This window comes from Heterodontus francisci, chromosome 4, assembly GCF_036365525.1.
Source record: "Heterodontus francisci isolate sHetFra1 chromosome 4, sHetFra1.hap1, whole genome shotgun sequence".
Lineage (NCBI taxonomy): Eukaryota > Metazoa > Chordata > Chondrichthyes > Heterodontiformes > Heterodontidae > Heterodontus > Heterodontus francisci.
Genome location: NC_090374.1, coordinates 4,150,073 through 4,170,757, shown reverse-complemented (window position 1 = coordinate 4,170,757; position 20,685 = coordinate 4,150,073). Strand labels below are relative to the sequence as shown.

The following is a 20,685-nucleotide window of genomic DNA, read 5'->3' as shown; positions in this document are numbered from 1 at the left end:
TCTGGATCCAACCTGTCACCTTCCCCTGTATCCCATGGGCTTTCATTTTACTGACCAGTATTAAGATTTTTGTGATCGTCATAAGCTTTCTTTTTCTGCTTTAACTTACTGTGTAAGCTTCTAGATAACCAGAGGGCTCTAGATTTGGCCATACCACCCTTTATCTTTGTGGGGACATGTCTGCATTCTGCCTGTAGTATCTCGCATTTGCCACTGATTTTCCTTCAAGTAATTGTATCCAGTCCACATTCACCAGATCACCTCCCAGTTTCTTAAAATTTGCCTTCCCCCCAATTTAGAACTTTTATTCCTGTTTTATCTTTGTCCTTTTCCATGATTATGCTAAAAATAACTGTATTATGGTCACTATCTCCAAAATGGTCACCCACTGTTACTTCATCCACTTGCCCAGCTTCATTACTGAAGACTAAATCTCGAATTGCATCCCCTCTCATTGGGCTTGTTACGTTCTGGCTAAAAAAGTTCTCTTGAATACAGTTCAGGAATTTTGCCCCCTCTGTGCCCTTCACACTGTTTGTATCCCAGTTGATATTGAGGTAGATGAAATCCCCAACTATTATTGCCCTATAGTTTGTACACTCAGAAATTTGCCTACATATTTGTTCCTCTACCTCCCTCTCACTATTTGGGGGTCTATAGTACACTCCTCGTAGTGTGGCTGCCCCTTTTTTATTTCTGATCTCCACCCACATCGTCTCATTTGATGATTCATTTCACATATCATCCCTCCTCACAGCTGTTATTGATTCCTTAACCAATAATGCTACACCTCCTCCTTTTTTATCTCCCTCTCTATCTCACCTGAAAACTCTATATCCAGGGATGTTGAGCTGCCATTCTTGCCCCTCCTTAGGCCAAGTTTCTTTTAAAGCAACAATATCGTATTTCCATAATAAAAACAAAAAATGCTGGAAATACTCAGCAGGTCTGGCAGCATCTGTGGAGAGAGAAGCAGAGTTAATGTTTCAGGTCAGTGACCCTTCCTCAGAACTGGCAGATATTAGAAATGTGAAATGTTTTAAGCAAGTAAAGCGGTGGTGGGGCAAGAGATAACAAAGGATAAGGTGTAGAAAGGACAAGGTCACAGAATAGCTGACCAGAAGGTCGTGGAGCAAAGGCAAACAATATGTCAATAGTGTGTTGAAAGACAAAGCATTAGTACAGATAGGGTGTTAATGGACTGAAGATTGAACAGCCGCAGGTGCAAACATGAAAAAAAAGGTGGATAAGCAAACTGAACAAACCAAGATAAAATAAACAAAGAAAATATAAAAAAGCAAAAGAAAAAATAACTAAAAATAAAAGTAAAATGGGGGGCCCGTCATGCTCTGAAATTATTGAACTCAATGTTCAGTCTGGCAGGCTGTAGTGTGCCTAATCGGTAAATGAGATGCTGTTCCTCGAGCTTGCGTTGATGTTCACTGGGACACTGCAGCAATCCCAGGACAGAGATGTGAGCATGAGAGCAGGGGAGAGTGTTGAAATGGCAAGCAACCGGAAGCTCGGGGTCCTGCTTGCGGACTGAGCGGAGATGTTCCGCAAAGCTGTCGCCCAGTCTGCGTTTGGTCTCCCCAATGTAGAGGAGACCACATTGTGAGCAGTGAATACAGTATACTACATTGAAAGAAGTACAAGTAAATCACTGCTTCACTTGAAAGGAGTGTTTGGGGCCTGGGATAGTGAGGCGGTAAATGGGCAGGTATTATACCTCCTGCAATTGCAGGGGAAGGTGCCGTGGGAAGGGGACGAGGTGGTGGGGCTAATGGAGGAGTGGACCAGGGTGTCGCGGAGGGAACGATCCCTTCGGAATGCTGACAGGGGAAGGGAGGGGAAGATGCGACTGGTAGTGGCATCACGCTGGAGGTGGCGAAAATGGCGGAGGATGATCCTTTGGATATGGAAAGTGGGGACAAGGGGTGGAAAGTGAGGACAAGGGGAACCCTGTCACGGTTCTGGGAGGGAGGGGAAGGGGTGAGGGTAGAGGTGCGGGAAATGGGCCGGACACGGTTGAGGGCCCAGTCAACAACAGTGGGGGGGAATCCTCGGTTGAGGAAAAAGGAGGTCATATCAGAAGTGCTGGAATGGAAGGTAGCATCATCAGAGCAGAAGCATCGGAGACAGAGAAACTGGGGGAATGGAATGGAGTCCTTACAGGAGGTAGGGTGTGAAGAAGTGTAGTCGAGGTAGCTGTGGGAGTTGGTGGGCTTATAATGGATATTAGTAGACAGTCTATCCACAGAGGTGGGGACAGAGAAGTCGAGGAAGGGAAGGGAAGTGTTGGAAATGTAAAGGTGAGAGAAGGGTGGAAATTAGAAGCAAAGTTGATGAAGTTTCCCTGTTCGGGGCGGGAGCAGGAAACAGCACCGATACAGTCATCAATGTACCGGAAAAACAGTTGGGGGAGGGGGTCTGAGCAGGACTGGAACGAGGAATGTTCAACATATCCCACAAAAAGACAGGCATAACTAGGACCCATGCGGGTACCCATAGCGACACCTTTTACTTGAAGGAAGTGAGTGGAGTTGAAGGAGAAGTTGTTCAATGTGAGAACAAGTTCAGCCAGGCGGAGGAGGGTGGTGGTGGATGGGGACTGGTTGGGCCTCTGTTCCAGGAAGAAGCGGAGAGCCCTCAAACCATCCTGGTGGGAGATGGAGGTGTAGAGCGATTGGACGTCCATAGAGAAGAGGAGGCGGTTGGGACCAGGAAACTGGAAATTGTCAAAATGACGTAGGGTGTCAGAAGAGTCACGGATGTAGGTGGGAAGAGACTGGACCGGGGAGAAAAGATAGAGTCAAGATAGGAAGAAATAAATTCAGTGGGGCAGGAACAGGCTGAAACAATGGGTCTGCCCTCAGCTCATCGGCTTTATTTACTCTACTCCTTGCATTCAAATAAATGCTCTCTAACACTGGGTGGTACAGTGGCGCGCAGTGGTTAGCACCACAGCCTCACAGCTCTAGCGACCCAGGTTCGATTCTGGGTACTCAGGTTCCCATCCCCTGCCCCCAATCTAGTTTCAACCATCCCCAACAGCACTAGCAAACCTTCCTGCAAGGATATTTGTCCCAGTCCTGTTCAGGTGTAGACCATCCAGCTTGTACAGGTCCCACCTTCCCCAGAACTGGTCCCAATGCCCCAGAAATCTGAAGCCCTCCCTCCTGCACCATCTCCCCAGCCACGCATTCATCTGGTGTATTTTCCTATTTCTATACTCACTAGGATGTGGCCTTGGGAGTAATCCGGAGATTACTATCTTTGAGGTAAAAACAAGAAATGCTGGAAATACTCAACAGGTCTGGCAACATCTGTGGAGAGAGAAGCAGAGTTAACGTTTCAGGTCAGTGACCCTTCCTCAGAACCTTTGAGGTCCTGCTTGCTAATCTCGTTCCTAACTCCCTAAACACAGCCTGCAGGACCTCATCCCTCTTTCTTCCTATATCGTTGGTACTAATGTGGACCATGACCTCTGGCTGTGCACCCTCGCCCTCCAGAATGCCCTGTAGCCACTCAGTGATATCCATGATCCTTGCACCAGGAGGCAACATACCATCCTGTAATCATATCTGCAACCACAGAAACACCGATCTGTTCCCCTAACTATAGAATCGCCTATCACTAATACTTTCTTGTCCTTTCTTCTCCCTCCTTGCACAGCTGAGCCACCCATGGTGGTCTGGTCATGACTGTCGCTGCACTCTCCAGAGGAACCCTCTCTGCCACCGGTACTCAGCACTGAATACCAGTTAGAAAGTGGGATGCTCTCTCGGGACTCCTGCACTACCTGCCTTGACCTTCTTGTCTGTCTGGCAGACACCCAGTCCCTCTCTGTCTGTGCTCTCTTAAGCTCTGGGGTGACTACCTCCTGTAACGTGCTATCCACGTAGTCCTCTGCCTCGCGGAAGCGCCACGGTGACTCCAGCCGCCGCTCGAGTTCCAAAACCTCAAGCTTCTGCAGCCAGTGACACTTCCGCCATCTTGCACAAAGGGGGTTCCCTCCCCACCCCAACTGCATGGCTCGGGACGGCTGGGGATGCCTGGGTGAAGAAACTCTTTGTAACAACAGCAGTAAGTGGAAAGAACCAGGCAGCTCCAATCGACCGGGCGAAGAACCCTCCCCTGGACTTTGTATTCTCTGCAGTAAGGTGTTCCAACCACCAATTTAACAGAAACATCCCCGCAGCCTTTCTCTCCCTTCCACCACTCAGCTACCTATCCTCTCCTCTTCCTTTTCCTTTCCACCCCATCCTCTTTGACTCCCACCACCATCCGCCACTACCCACCTCCCCCTCCCCATCATATCGGTTAAATTCTTAAAAACAAACCAATTTTTTGCTTTGTTTCTTAGGGGTGGGCGTGGCTTTTAGACCCCATGGTACGCCGCTCTTCGCTGGTGGCGGGGCCTTCTCGCATGTATGCTGGTGTGGCTGCTGTAGCTGCACCTGGTGCCCCGTCACTGTTTATGCTGTTAACATCAAAGCATGGGGTTAAGAGCTACATCCACCCCAATATGTCAATAGGGGCATGCGTGGAAGTAATGGCTGAGATTGTCAACCCTTCAGCCATTGTTATTGCCTCTAACATATATGGGAAGGCAGTATTTTCCTGAAGACCGAGCGGGCGGTTTCCTTGGCCCTGAAGGGGCTCACCATGGGCGGGACCTTTCTGCCAGTGGACCCCCTGGAGGCCACTCTGCAGCAGGTCACCTTGTCTATTGTCCCGCCCTTCATTCCTGGTGAGTTCCTCTTCCCCCACCTGCACCATCTCGGGGAGATAAAGACAGGGCTTATCCCAGTCCTGCTCGGACTTCAGGAGAACAGTCTCCAGCATGTGTACTCCTTCCGCCACCAGCTCTTTATGCAGCTGGCACAGGAGGAGGTTACAGAAGTCTAATTTGATGTTGAGTTTCGGGGACGGCCTACCGCGTCTTCTGGACCCCAGACAGGGCGCTGTGCCATGCCTGTAAGAGGGTGGGGCATGTTTGTAAGAGCTGCCCCAGTCTCCGGGCTGCCAATTCCACCTCGCCCAGGGTGGGGCCGCTGCATCTTCCCCTATTCCCCGACACCTGCAATAACTGCCGCTCAGGCGGTTCCAGAGGCTGTGGTTTTCATGGCCTCCGGTGGGGAGGCGGAGACCTGTCCAGGTGGAAGGAAGGCACGGCGCAAAGCAAAATACCCAAAGGCGTGCCCCCGCATACGGGAAAAAATTCCTGAGACTGAGCTCAGCCTAACGGCTGATCCAGGGGAGCCCACCTGCCCCATGGCTGAGCTCGGGCCCAAGAAATCTGGGCAGGGGGGCACAGAGGGAGGAGCAGAGGCCTCTGAGCCTCGGCGCCCCTCCTGGAATAAGAGGGGCGGGATGTCCCTCCTCTGAGCAGGGCAATGAGTTGCAGGATGTATCTCCTGGTGCGGGTCCTCGGGCGTCCTCCGCCACCAGCACTATGAGGGCCGAAGGCCCTGGGTGGGAACCTCTGCCCCTCGGAACAGAAAGGGGGAGAGATGCTCCTGTAATCCAGGCAACTCCCAAGGTGATGGGCCTACCCATGGTGGGGGAGCCTGTGGACCCACCGGGTGAAAATATTCCATCTGCCACTGGGTTGGGAGTCCTGGGTGGGGGCAAGCCCTGTGAGGGTCAACCCTCCCAGCAGCCTGACGCTGCTGCCTGGGATGTACCCGACCCAGAAGACAATTTGTGTAATTCTACATAGAGTCATAGAGAGATACAGCACCGATAAAGGCCCTTCTGCCCAACGAGTCCACACTGACCATCAACCACCCATTTATATTAATCCTACACTAATCCCATTGTCCCTCTCACATCCTCATCTTCCTTCAATTCTCCTACCACCTACCTACACTAGGGGAATTTTTTTTGCAATGGCCAATTTACCCCTATCAACCTGCAAGTCTTTGGCTGTGGGAGGAATGCACCTCATACCTTCGTAGTTTCCTTTATGAAGATTCAGGACCCTAGTCTCAGTATCAACTACGTCACTCTCCACCTTGATGAAGAATTCTATCATATTATGGTCGCTCGTTCCCAAGGGGTCTCGCACAACTGTATTGTCAATTATTCCTCTCTCATTACACAATACCCAGTCTAGTTGGTTCCTCAACATATTGGTCTAGAAAACCATCCCGTATACACTCCAAGATTTCATCCTCTACAGTATTGTGACTAATTTGATTTGCCCAATCTATATGCAGATTAAAGTCCTCCATAATTACAGATGTTCCTTCATCGCATGCGCCTCTAATTTCCTGTTTAATGCCATTTCCAACATCACCACTACAGTTTGGGGGTTTATATACAACCCCCACTAATGTTTTTTGCCCCTTAGTGTTTCTCAGCTCTACTCATACAGATTCCACATCGTCAGAGCTAATATCCTTCCTCACTATTGCGTTAATTTCCTCTTTAACCAGCAATGCAACTCCACCGCCTTTTACTTTTTGTCTGTCCTTCCTAAATACTGAATATCCCTGGATGTTCATTTCCCATCCCTGGTCACCTTGCAGCCATGTCTCTGTAATCCCGACTATATCATACCCGTTTACATCTATTAATTCATCCACTTTATTGTGAATTCTCCGTGCGTTAAGTCACAAAGCCTTAAGGCCTGTCTTTTTAACATTACTTGCCCCCTTCCCATTATTTTTCACTGTGGTATCAGGGGGTCTCACCGCAGATTTCACAATCTCTCAGTCCTCAGGGAAGGGAGATACGCGGTGAGCTTTCTGCAGGAAACCCACACTGTTCCGGGAGACAAAGCCAACTGGCTCCTGGAGTGGCAGGGTGGGGTCTACATGAGTCACCTCACCACTATTTCTGGTGGGGTGGCTATCTTGTTGGCCCCAACTTTTCAGCCGGAGATCTTGGGGGTCAAGGAGCTCGTGCCGGGCCGCTTGCTCCACCTCGCCGTTCGCCTGGGTAGCGTGCCGCTCCACTTTGTGAACGTGTATGCGCCCAGACCCGGCACGTTGCAAGCGCGCTTCTTTGAAAAAGTGTCCGCTCTCTTGAGGTCTATCGATAGCGTCGAGTGCATCATCCTTGGGGGGGATTTTAACAGCACCCTCTAGGTGGGGGATCGATCCGGTCTCCAGTGCGGCCAAGCGTCAGTGGAGAAGTTGAGGGAACTGATCAGCTCCCTCAACTTGGTGGACATCTGGCAGAATCTCCATCCCGACTCCAGCGCCTTCACGTGGAGGTCTGGAGGAGGAGGGTCCCGAATCGACCGCCTCTACATTTCGCAGGCGTACGTCTCCCGCGTCTCGGTGGCCTCCATGCAGCTGGTGCCGTGCTCGGACCACCACCTGGTGTGGGCGGAGTTCACTCCGCTCCGCACGCGGGCGGGGTCCGCGTACTGGCACTTTAACAACCGGCTGCTGGAGGACGAGCGATTCCGGGACTCGTTCTGTTGATTCTGGACCGACTGGGCTATGGTGGGATGTGGGCAAGACTCACATCCGCGTCGTCTGTCAGGAGTACGTGAAGGGGTTGACCAAGAGGTGGGAAGCTGAGATCGGGCGCCTAGAGAGGGAGGTGCCCGACCTGGAGTCCCGCCTCGGTCATGCCGTTGCGGACCCGGCCCTGTGGCAGGCGTACAAAGAGAAGAAGGGCGCGCTGAGGGACCTGCAGCTCATAGGGTCTCGAGGTGGGTACGTGAGGTTGCAGTTCTAGATTCTGGAAGATTTGGACCGCGCCTCACCCTTCTTCTACTCGCTGGAAAAATGGCGGGGGGTCCGCAAGCAGCTCATTGAGCTGCTGGCCGATGACGGATCCTCCATCATGGATCCAGAGGGAATGGGCCTCCTGATCTATATCTATTTCAGTGTGTTGTTCCCTCCAGATCTGTCCAGCGAGGACGGGCGCAGAGTAATGTTGGAGGACCTGCCGCAGGTCAGCCCGGAGGGCGCCGAAGGATTGGAGGCTCCGCTCACATCTCGAGGGGCGAATCCCCGGGGCTGGACAGGTTGACGTGGAGTTCCTCAGGGCGTTCTGGGACGTCCTGGGGGACGATTACGCGCGGGTCCTGGATGAAAGCCTGGCGACCGGGGAGATGCCCCTCTCGTGGCGCAGGGCGGTCATCGTCCTGCTGCTGAAGATGGGCGATCTCCGCCTTCTTAAAAACTGGCATCCGGTCTCCCTCCTCAGCACGGATTATAAGATCTTTGCCCGGGCTATGTCTACCCGCCTGGGCTCCGTGCTGGCCCACATGATCCACACCGACCAGTCCTACATGGTCCCTGGCCGGTCCATCCAGGACAACATCCAACTGGTCCGGGACCTGATCCATCTTTCCCAGAGGACTGGTCTGTCGTTCGCCTTTCTCTCCCTCGATCAGGAGAAGGCATTTTTCAGGGTGGATCACGAATACCTTTACAGGAAGATGCGTTTGGTAGTGGCATCACGCTGGAGGTGGCGGAAATGGCGGAGGATGATCCTCTGTATGTGGAGGCTGATTGGGTGGAAAGTAAGGGCAAGGGGAACCCTGTCGCGGCTCTGGGAGGGAGGGGAAGGGGTGAGGGTAGAGGTGCGGGAAATTGGCCAGACATGGTTGAAGGCCCTATCAACAACAGTGGGGGGGAATCCTTGGCTGTGGAAAAAGGAAGACATATCAGAGGTGATTTTTCCTCAACCGAGGATTCCAAACGCATCTTCCCTTCCCCTGTCAGCAGTCCGAAGGGATTGTTCCATCTGCGACACCCTGGTCCACTCCTCCATTACCCCCACCAGCTCGTCCCCTTCCAGAATCACAGAATCACAGAATAATACAGTGCAGAAGAGGCCCTTCGGCCCTTCGACTCTGCACCGATGCATTAAAAACACCTGACCTGTCTACCTAATCCCATTTACCAGCACTTGGCCCATAGCCTTGAATGTTCCCACGGCACCTTCCCCTGCAATCGCAGGAGTTGTATTACCTGCCCATTTACCTCCTCTCTCCTCACTATCCCAGGACCCAAACACTCCTTTCAGGTGAAGCAGCGATTTACATGTACTTCTTTCAATGTAGTATACTGTATTCGCTGCTCACAATGTGGTCTCCTCTACATCGGGGAGACTAAGCGCAGACTGGGTGACCGCTTTGCGGAACATCTCCGCTCAGTCCGCAAGCAGGACCCTGAGCTTCCGGTTGCTTGCCATTTCAACACTCCCCCCTGCTCTCATGCTCACATTTCTGTCCTGGGATTGCTGCAGTGTTCCAGTGAACATCAACGCAAGCTCGAGGAACAGCATCTCATTTACCGATTAGGCACACTACAGCCTGCCGGACTGAACATTGAGTTCAATCATTTCAGAGCATGACTGGCCTATTTTAATATTTTATTTTTTAATCATGAGACTGTTTTTCATGGAGTCAGAGCTGCTCATTATTCGGCGATTAACACTGTCTCTGGACGAATGCTTTGTCTTTCACCACAAGCATTAACACACTTTACTTTTGTCCCAGGAGAACATTGTTATTTAAATCTCCCACTGCCTTATCAAACACCTTCCCCTTTGTTCTCTCCCCCACCCCCACCCCTTCACTTGCTTAAAACCTAATTCTTTTCTAACCTTTGATGAAAGGTCACTGACCTGAAACGTTAACCCTGTTTCTCTCTCCACAAATGCTGAGCATTTCCAGCACATTTTGTTTTTGTTTCAGATTTCCAGCATCTGCAGTATTTTGCTTTTATTCCAAAAGAAACTCATTGATTTCTTCTGGGGCAAGAGGAAACACTGGGTCTCTGCCGCGGTCCTGAGTCACCCGGTTGAGGAGGGCGGTCAGTCGCTGGTGTGCGTCCGCACCCAGGCTGCGACTCTCCGCCTTCGGACCCTGCAGAGATACCTGTACGTCGAGCGTCCTCCCAGATGGTGTGCGCTGGCGACGTATTTTTTCCGCCAGTGTCACTGCCTTCAAGACGACACGCAGCTCCCGGTGGAGTCCGTTAGCCGCGCCTCACTGAGGGAGTTGCCTGTCTTTTACCGGGATCTATTCCGAGTCTGGAACATGGTCGCCTCCAGTCAGGGCGCTCCCCCGCCGGCAGAGGAGGGCCGACTCCAGGGACGGACCAGTGGGCGGAGGAGTAGCCAAAGCCCCCGGGCGCCCTCCACTGTCGGTGGCGAGGGGGCTTGGGAGTGCGGAGCGCTCTCGGCTGAGCTGACCCTCACTCGGCCAGAACTGCTCATTGGACCCAGGCCCCGAAACCCTCCTCGGGAGCCGGTCCCGCACAACCCGAGCCGCCTCTCGGAAATGCCCTCCGTGCCATTCCAATCGGCGCTGAGGGGTTTCCTGTACGGGCTGCTCCTGCACACTCTCCACTTCCTCGCCCTCGTCAGCCGGCTGGACACGCCCTGGCGGTCCGCGTTGCCATCTGGCAGCGAGGGGAAACCCCGATGGAGGTCTCTCTATGCGGGAGTCTTCCCCCTTTACATCGGGGACCTGGGGTGGAGGGTGTTGCACAGGGCAGTCCCGTGCAATAGACTTTTAAGTTGGTTCACGGACCCCAGGCCGCCTGTACTTTCTGCGGCCAGGACGAGTCCGTGTTTCACATATATACGGAGTGTGTGTGAGGTTGCAGCCCCTGTTTGAGTATCTGAAGAGGCTCCTCCTCAGGTTTTGGCTGCACTTCAGTCCCACGCTCCTGATCTTTGGGCACCCAGTGCAGAGGGGCTTGGGCCGGGAGGAGGATCTCCTCGTCGGTCTGCTCCTGGGCCTGGCCAAGGTAGCAATTCACAAGTCAGGGCAATCACTCTGACCCCATGTCACCTACTTTCCCAATTCTCCAACGACATATTCTCCCCACATTCCCAACCTCAACCAGCCACCCCTCCCCCATCCCTCAACCAGCCACCCCTCCCCCATCCCTCAACCAGCCACCCCTCCCCCATCCCTCAACCAGCCACCCCTCCCCCATCCCTCAACCAGCCACCCCTCCCCCAGCCCTCAACACCACATACCCCTCCCCCATCCCTCAACACCACCTACCCATCCCCATCCCTCAACGTCACCTACCCCTCCCCCTATCCCTCAGCTCCACCCACCCCTCTCCCTCTATCCCTCAACTCCACCTCCCCCTCCCCATCCCTCAACTCCACCTACCCCTCTCCCTCTCCCCCTCAACTCCACCTACCCATCCCTCAACTCCACCTACCCCTCTCCCTCTCCCTCTATCCCTCAACTCCACCTACCCCTCCCTCTATCCCTCAACTCCACCCACACCTCCTCTATCCCTCAACTCCGCCCACCCCTCCCTCTATCCCTCAACTCCACCCACCTCTCTCCCTCTATCCCTCAACTCCACCCACCTCTCTCCCTCTATCCCTCAACTCCACCCACCCCACCCTCTATCCCTCAACTTCACCCACCCCTCCCTCTATCCCTCAACTCCGCCCATCTCTCCCTCTATCCCACATCTCCGCCCACCCCTCCCTCTATCCCTCAGCTCCGCCCACCCCTCTCCCTCTATCCCTCAACTCCACCCACCCCTCTCCCTCTATCCCTCAACTCCACCCACCCATCTCCCTCTATCCCTCAACTCCACCCACACCTCTCCCTCTATCCCTCACCTCCACCCACACCTCCCTCTATCCCTCAACTCCACCCACCCCTGCCTCTATCCCTCAACTCCACCCACCCCTGCCTCTATCCCTCAACTCCACCCACCCCTCCCACTATCCCTCAACTCCACCCACACCCCCCTCTATCCCTCAATTCCACCTACCCCTCTCCCTCTATCCCTCAACTCCACCCACCCCTCCCTCTGTCCCTCAACTAGACCCACCCCTCTCCCTCTATCCCTCAACTCCACCCACCCCTCCCTCTACCTCAACTCCACCCAACCCTCCATCTATCTCTCAACTCCACCCACCCCTCCCCCTATCCCTCAACTCCACCCACCCCTTCCTCTATCCCTCAACTCCACCCACCCCTTCCTCTATCCCTCAATTCCACCCACCCCTCTCCCTCTGTCCCTCAATTCCACCCACCCCTCCCTCTGTCCCTCAACTCCACCCACCCCTCCCTCTATCCCTCAACTAGACCCACCACTCTCCCTCTATCCCTCAACTCCACCCACCCCTCCCTCTACCTCAACTCCACCCACCCCTCCCTCTATCTCTCAACTCCACCCACCCCTCTATCCCTCAAATCCACCCACCCCTCTCCCTCTATCCTTCAACTCCACCCACCCCTCCCTCTACCTCAACTCCACCCACCCCTTCCTCTATCCTTCAACTCCACCCACCCCTCTCTCTATCCCTCAACTAGACCCACCCGTCTCCCTCTATCCATCAAATCCACCCAGCCCTCCCTCTATCCCTCAACTCCACCCACCCCTCTCCCTCTATCCCTCAACTCCACCCACCCCTCTCCCTCTATCCCTCAACTCCACCCACCCCTCTCCCTCTATCCCTCAACTCCACCCACCCCTCCCTCTATCCCTCAACTCCACCCATCTCTCCCTCTATCCCTCATCTCCACCCACCCCTCCCTCTATCCCTCAACTCCACCCACCCCTCCCTCTATCCCTCAACTCCACCCATCCCCCCTCTGTCCCTCAACTAGACCCACCCCTCTCCCTCTATCCCTCAACTCCACCCACCCCTTCCTCTATCCCTCAATTCCACCCACCCCTCTCCCTCAACTCCACCCACCCCTCCCTCTGTCCCTCAACTCCACCCACCCCTCCCTCTATCCCTCAACTAGACCCACCACTCTTCCTCTATCCCTCAACTCCACCCACCCCTCCCTCTATCCCTCAACTCCACCCACCCCTCTATCCCTCAAATCCACCCACCCCTCTCCCTCTATCCTTCAACTCCAACCACCCCTCCCTCTACCTCAACTCCACCCACCCCTCCCTCTATCCCTCAACTCCACCCACCCCTCTCCCTCTATCCCTCAACTCCACCCACCCCTCCCTCTATCCCTCAACTCCACCCACCCCTCTCTCTATCCCTCAACTAGACCCACCCGTCTCCCTCTATCCCTCAACTCCACCCACCCCTCCCTCTACCTCAACTCCACCCACCCCTCCCTCTATCCCTGAACTCCACCCATCTCTCCCTCTATCCCTCAACTCCACCCACCCCTCCCTCTATCCCTCAACTCCACCCACCCCTCTCTCTATCCCTCAACTAGACCCACCCATCTCCCTCTATCCATCAAATCCACCCAGCTCTCCCTCTATCCCTCTACTCCACCCACCCAGCCCTCCCTCTATCCCTCTACTCCACCCACCCCTCTCCCTCTATCCCTCAACTCCACCCACCCCTCTCCCCATATCTTTCAGTTTCTTTGCTCTGCAGAAACATATCAATTTATCCCAGTTCCCACATTATCGTCCTGCACTGATAACATATTGCAAACTTAATGAGCCTTTAGGTGCAAGGGTTTCCCCAGCTGCTGACTCAGTGCTTAACCTTCTGTCTCCCAGCATTTGAGTCTTTCCTCAGTGGGAGCAATTCACCTGGATCAGATCAGTCAATTCACTTCTGGATCTTAAATCTTCCATTGGATGAGGGCCAGGTGTTGTCGAATGCGAAGTGGGGATATGCTTGCAGGCAGTGAAGGTGGGGTGTATTGTCTGAAGTGTATGGCAGTGAGCAGGTTAATATCCTCAGTTGCCAAGTTCAGGATGTGGTTATACAGCGAGCAGCAGCTGCTGACAGATGCAGTTTTCACTCCGCGGGACACACACCGAGATGCTGGCACACAAGAGTTTGGAATGCTGCCTCTTCCTGCCAATTCTCCTCCAGCTGCTCCTGGATTTGCCACCTCTCCTGGCTGAGAGTGGCTCGGATGGTAAGAGGGCCTCGAGCTGGGCATTGTGATTGGGATTTGGGTTGCCATTGGGTTCAGTCAGACAATGCTGCATTCTGGCTGTGAGCTCATGGTCACTCGCTGTAAGACAGGCGTCAGGAGAAGTGCATAGATGTTTTTCCAACGGCTTTGAGAAGTTTCTCATCACTTGGTGAATGGGTTTAAAATGTTGCTAAACATGGAGAACAGAATTCACACTCCTTAAATTGACTGTTTCATCTCTCTGTTTGTTTTTCTCTCTGCCTCTATCTCTTTGTTTCTCTCTCTCCATCTCTCTCTCCCTGTTTCTCTGTCTCTCTCTCTCCCCCACCCACCCTCCCCCGCAAAACTAGGCAAGAATGATCACAACATGACAGAATTTCACATTCAGTTTGAAGGTGAGAAGTTTGGGTCTGAAACTAGTGTCTTAAACGTAAATAAAGATAATTGCACGGGTATGAAGACAGAGTTGGCTAAAGTGAACTGGGAAAACACGTTACAAGGTAGAGTAACAGTGGCAGACATTTAAGGAAATATTTCATAACGCTCAACAAAGATATATTCTACTGGGAAAGACAGACTATGAGAATGATGCACCATCCATGGCTGACTCAGGAAGTTAATGATGGCATCAAATTGAGAAAAGGCATATAATGCTGCAAAGAAGATTGGGAAAATTTCAGAAACCAGCAGAGGATGACCAAAAAAAAGTAAAAAGGGAGAAATTAGTGTGAGAGTAAACAAGCAAGAAATATAGAAACAGTTAAAGCTTCTACAAATATATAATATGGAAGACAGTTGCTAAAGTAAGTGCTGGTTCCTTAGAGGATGAGACTGGGAATTAATAATGGGAAACAAGGAAATTGCAGAGACTTTGGACAAGTATTTTGTAACTGTCTTCACAGTAGAAGACACAAAAAAACACCCCATGAATAGAAAATCAAGAGGCAAAAGGGAGGGAAAAACTTAAAACAATCACTATCACCAGAGAAAAGGAATGGGAAAATTAATGGAACTAAAGGCTGACAAGTCCCCTGGACCTGATGGCCTGTAACGTTGGGTCTTAAAGGAAGTGGCTACAGAGATAGTGGATGCATTGGTTGTAATCTTGCAAAATTCCCTAGAAAAGGTCCCAGAAGGAGGCCATTCAGCCCATTGAGTCCATGCTGGCTCTCCACAGAGCTATCCAGTCAGTCCCACTCCCCCACTAGATCCCTATAGCCCTGCAAGTTTATTTCCTTCAAGTGCCCATCCAATTTCCTTTTGAAATCATTGATTGTCTCTGCTTCCACCACCCTTGTGGGGAGCGAGTTCCAGCTCTCATTACCACTCACTGTGTAAAAAAGTTTTCCCTCACATCCCCCTGCATCTCTTGCCCAAGACTATCAATCAGTGTTCCCTAGTTCTTCACAAGATAAGAGCTCATGGTGTTGGGAGTGACATATTAGCATGGATAGAGGATTGGCTAATTAACAGGAACCAGAGAGTCAGGATAAATGGTCATTTTCAGGATGGCAAACTGTAACTAGTGGAGTGCCACAGGGATCAGCACTGGGACCTCAACTATTTACAATCTATATTCATGATTTGTTGAAGGGACCGAGTGTATTGTAGCCAGATTTGCGGATGATACAAAGATAGGTAGGAAAGCAAGTCGTGAGGAAGATACAAAGAGTCTGCAAAGGGCTATAGATAGGTTAAGTGAGTGGCCAAAAATTTGACAGAGTATAATGTGGGAAAATGCGAGGTTTGACACTGTGAGCTGAGATGGACTTCGGAAAATCCTTGAAAAACTTGGATGCCCACCCAGGTTCCTGGCCATGGCGAAGCAGTTTCATGAAAATTAGTACGGACAAGTCAAGCAAAACAGCGAACTCTCGAGTTCCTTCCGCATCTCCAATGGCGTGAAGAAGGATGTGTGCTGGCCCCGACCCTATTCCCATCTTTTCCAGCATGATGCTGTAGCAGGCAACGGAAGACCTTAAGGAGGCAGTTTACGTACGCTTCCAGACTGAGGGAGACCTTTTCAACCTCAGGCATCTTCAGGCTCACACAAAGACAAAGAAAAACTCATCCGTGAACTTCTTTTCGCTGATGACTGTGCTCTCCTGGCGCACAGTCAGTCAGACCTGCAACACATAACACGTTTTTCTGAGGTAGCACAACACTTCAGACTAAAAATCAGTTTAAAGAAAACTGAAGTCCGGCATCAGCCGGCACCCCAAGCAGAATATCGACCACCAAGCATTGTCGTCAAAGGAACCGAGCTGAATGCCATCAAGCAATGTACGTATTTGGGGAGCGTTATCTCAATGGATGCCACCATAAGCAAGGAAGTGGACAATAGGCTCCCAAAAGCAAACAGTACATTCAGCAGACTCTACAAACGTGTGTGGAGCAACCACAGCCTCAGAGCACAGACCAAACTCAAAGTGTACAAAGCCATAGTCCTCACCACCCTTCTGTATGGCGCCGAGTCATGGGTCCTATACCGCCGTCATGTATGCCAACTAGACCACTTTCATCAGCGCTGCCTCTGCAGCATCCTCAAGATCCGCTGGCAGGACCACATCTCAAACATTGAAGTCCTGGAAACAGCCAACATCACCAACATCGAGGCCATCCTCCTGCAAAGCCAACTGCGATGGCGGATCACAAGGACAACAGTCGCCTGCCCAAGATTGTGTTGTATGGAGAGCTGACCACGGGTAAATGGAACAGAGTGGCCCCATGCAAACATTTCAAGGACCCCCTGAAGAAGTCCCTCTCTGTGTGACACATCGACCATCGCCAGTGGGAAGCACAGGCCATAGATCGTGATGCCTGGAGATGCTACATCAGGAGGGCTACAGACACCTTTGAGACTGAGCGAAGATCCAGCATGAAAGAGAAAGGGAGGAGAAGGATAGATCCAATTGCCCCCAGCAGTGACTGCATCTTCACTTGTACCCGCTGTGGGAGAATCTGATGGTCACAGATAAGCCTGACTAGTCACCAGCGGGCCTGCAACCGATGACTACAACCTTCCCAAAATCTTAGTCCGCGAAGAAATGCCAAGAGAGATTGTTAGCGTCACTCGGGAGGGTTTAAACTAGTGTGGCAGGGGGGTGGGAATGAGAGCAGTAGGACAGCAAGTGAAATAAATGAGGGGGAACTAGTAAATAAGGCCAGTAAGACTAAGAGGAAGAGCAGGCAGGGAGATGTTGCTGAGCACAGCGGGACTGGGGGTCTGAAGTGCATTTGTTTCAATGCAAGAAGTATAACAGGTAAGGCAGATGAACTTAGAGCTTGGATTAGTACTTGGAAATATGATGTTGTTGCTATTACAGAGACTTGGTTGAAGGAAGGACAGGATTGGCAGCTAAATGTTCCAGGATTTAGAAGCTTCAGGCGGGATAGAGGGGGATGTAAAAGGGGTGGGGGAGTTACATTACTGGTTAAGGAGAATATCACAGCTGTACTGCGGGAGGACACCTCGGAGGGGTCATGCAGCGAGGCAATATGGGTGGAGCTCAGGAATAGGAAGGGTGCAGTCACGATGTTGTGGGTTTTCTACAGGCCTCCCAACAGCCAGCGGGAGGTAGAGGAGCAGATATGTAGACAGATTTTGGAAAGATGTAAAGGTAACAGGGTTGTAGTGCTGGGTGATTTTAACTTCCACTATATTGACTGGGACTCACTTAGTGCTAGGGGCTTGGATGGGGCAGAATTTGTAAGGAGCATCCAGGAGGGCTTCTTGAAACAATATGTAGACAGTCCAACTAGGGATGGGGCCGTACTGGACCTGGTTTGGGGAATGAGCCCGGACAGGTGGTCGAAGTTTCAGTAGGGGAGCATTTCGGGAGCAGTGACCATAATTCCGTAAGTTTTAAGGTACTTGTGGATAAGGATAAGAGTAGTCCTCGGGTGAAGGTGCTAAATTGGGGGAAGGCTAATTATAACAATATTAGGCAGGAACTGAAGAATTTAGATTGGGGGCGGCTGTTTGAGGGTAAATCAACATCTGACATGTGGGAGTCTTTCAAACGTCAGTTGATTAGAATCCAGGACCAGCATGTTCCTGTGAGGAAGAAGGGTAAGTTTGGCAAGTTTCGGGAACCTTGGATAACGCGGGATATTGTGAGCCTCGTCAAAAAGAAAAAGGAAGCATTCGTAAGGGCTGGAAGGCTGGGAACAGACGAAGCCCTTGAGGAATATAAAGACAGTAGGACGGAACTTAAGCAAGGAGTCAGGAGGGCTAAAAGGGGTCATGAAAAGTCATTGGCAAACAGGATTAAGGAAAATCCCAAGGCTTTTTATACGTATATAAAGAGCAAGAGGGTAACCAGGGAAAGGGTTGGCCCACTCAAAGACAAGGAAGGGAATCTATTTGTGGTGCCAGAGGAAATGGGCGAGGTACTAAATGAGTACTTTGCATCAGTATTCACCAAAGAGAAGGACTTGGTGGATGATGAGCCTAGGGAAGGGAGTGTAGATAGTCTCAGTCATCTCATTATCAAAAAGGAGGAGGTGTTGGGTGTCTTGCAAAGCATTAAGGTAGATAAGTCCCCAGGGCCTGATGGGATCTACCCCAGAATACTGAGGGAGGCAAGGGAAGAAATTGCTGGGGCCTTGACAGAAATCTTTGCATCCTCATTGGCTACAGGTGAGGTCCCAGAGGACTGGAGAATAGCCAATGTTGTTCCTTTGTTTAAGAAGGGTAGCAAGGATAATCCAGGAAATTATAGGCTGGTGAGCCTTACATCAGTGGTAGGGAAATTACTCGAGAGGATTCTTCGGGACAGGATTTACTCCCATTTGGAAACAAACAAACTTATTAGCGAGAGGCAGCATGGTTTTGTGAAGGGGAGGTCGTGTCTCACTAATTTGATTGAGTTTTTTGAGGAAGTGACGAAGATGATTGATGAAGGAAGGGCAGTGGATGTTATCTATATGGACTTCAGTAAAGCCTTTGACAAGGTCCCTCATGGCAGACTGGTACAAAAGGTGAAGTCACACGGGATCAGAGGGGAGCTGGCAAGATGGATACAGAACTGGCTCGGTCATAGAAAACAGAGGGTAGCAGTGGATGGGTGCTTTTCTGAATGGAGGGATGTGACTAGTGGTGTTCTGCAGGGATCAGTGCTGGGACCTTTGCTCTTTGTAGTATATATAATGATTTGGAGGAAAATGTAGCTGGTCTGATTAGTAAGTTTGCGGACGACACAAAGGTTGGTGAAGTTGCGGACAGTGATGAGGATTGTCAGAGGATACAGCAGGATATAGATCGGTTGGAGACTTGGGCGGAGAAATGGCAGATGGAGTTTAATCCGGACAAATGTGAGGTAGTGCATTTTGGAAGGTCTAATGCAGGTGGGAAGTATACAGTAAATGGCAGAACCCTTAGGAGTATTGACAGGCAGAGAGATCTGGGCGTACGGGTCCACAGGTCACTGAAAGTGGCAACGCAGGTGGATAAGGTAGTCAAGAAGGCATACGGCATGCTTGCCTTCATCGTTCGGGGCATAGAGTATAAAAATTGGCAAGTCATGCTGCAGCTGTACAGAACTCTAGTTAGGCCACACTTAGAATATTGCGTGCAATTCTGGTCGCCACACTACCAGAAGGACGTGGAGGCTTTGGAGAGGGTACAGAGGAGGTTTACCAGGATGTTGCCTGGTCTGGAGGGCATTAGCTATGAGGAGAGGTTGGATAAACTCGGATTGTTTTCACTGGAACGACGGAGGTGGAGGGGTGACATGATAGAGGTTTACAAAGTTATGAGCGGCATGGACAGAGTGGATAGTCAGAAGATTTTTCCCAGGGTGGAAGAGTCAGTTACTAGGGGACATAGGTTTAAGGTGCGAGGGGCAAAGTTTAGAGGGGATGTGCGAGGCAAGTTCTTTACACAGAGGGTGGTGAGTGCCTGGAACTTGTTGCCGGGGGAGGTGGTGGAAGCAGGTACGATAGCGACGTTTAAGAGGCATCTTGACAAATACATGAATAGGATGGGAATAGAGGGATACGGACCCCGGAAGTGCAGAAGGTGTTCGTTTCGGCAGGCATCAAGATCGGCGCAGGTTTGGAGGGCCGAATGGCCTGTTCCTGTGCTGTACTGTCTTTGTTCTTTGTACTCTCTTCACTTCTACTGATATTTTGTCAGATTCCTCTTCCTTAGTGAAGATCGGTACAAACTAGTTATTCAGTACTCATTAAGCCTTCACCTGTGCCTCGAAGCATATATTACCCTCTTTGTCCCTAATAGCCCCTCACCACCTCTTACTGCCTATTACTATTTACATGCCAGTGAAAGATTTTTGAATTCCATTTTATGTTGACTGCCGTTCTATTTTCATATTCTCTCTTTGCAGGTCTCTTTTCCTCTTCACTTGCCCTCTTAACTTATTGTATATGGCCTGCTTCTCACTTGAAGAATTCACCTGACATGTATCTAATACCCTCTTTCTCACTTCATCATAATCTCTGTCTCCCTCGTCATACAAGGAGCCCTGTTTTTGGTTCCCCTACTTTGCACCATTGTTGGAATGTTACGAGCCTGTACCTGAAGCATCTCTTCCTCAAAGATAACTCATTGTTCCATTACAGTTTTTCCTGTTAGTATTCCGGTCCATTTTATCCAGACTAGATCCTTTCTCTTCACATTGAAATAACCCTCTTGCAATCTAGTCATTCTATCTTATATCATTCCTTGCTCTTCTCCATTACTAATCTAAATGTTATGATACGATGATCACTCTTCCCCAAGTTCTCCCCCACAGACACTTGGTCCACTTGGCCCACCTCATTTCCCAGCACCAGATCCAGCAATACCTCCTTCTCCATTGGACTGAGAACAGATTGATCAAGTAAGTTCTCCTGAACACATTTCAGAAATTCCT

The 20,685-nt window shown here is 51.1% G+C and overlaps 1 protein-coding gene across 1 annotated transcript in view; it reads left to right on the top strand.

Moving 5' to 3' along the window:
* The first annotated feature begins 13,687 nt into the window (after window positions 1-13,687).
* il7r (interleukin 7 receptor) overlaps window positions 13,688-20,685 on the top strand; it is a 141,214-nt gene continuing 134,216 nt past the window's right edge. Inside the window, exon 1 of the mRNA XM_068029093.1 lies at window positions 13,688-13,810. Coding sequence (XP_067885194.1) covers window positions 13,711-13,810 — 100 coding nt within the window. The 5' untranslated portion in view covers window positions 13,688-13,710. The remainder of the gene's footprint in view (window positions 13,811-20,685) is intronic.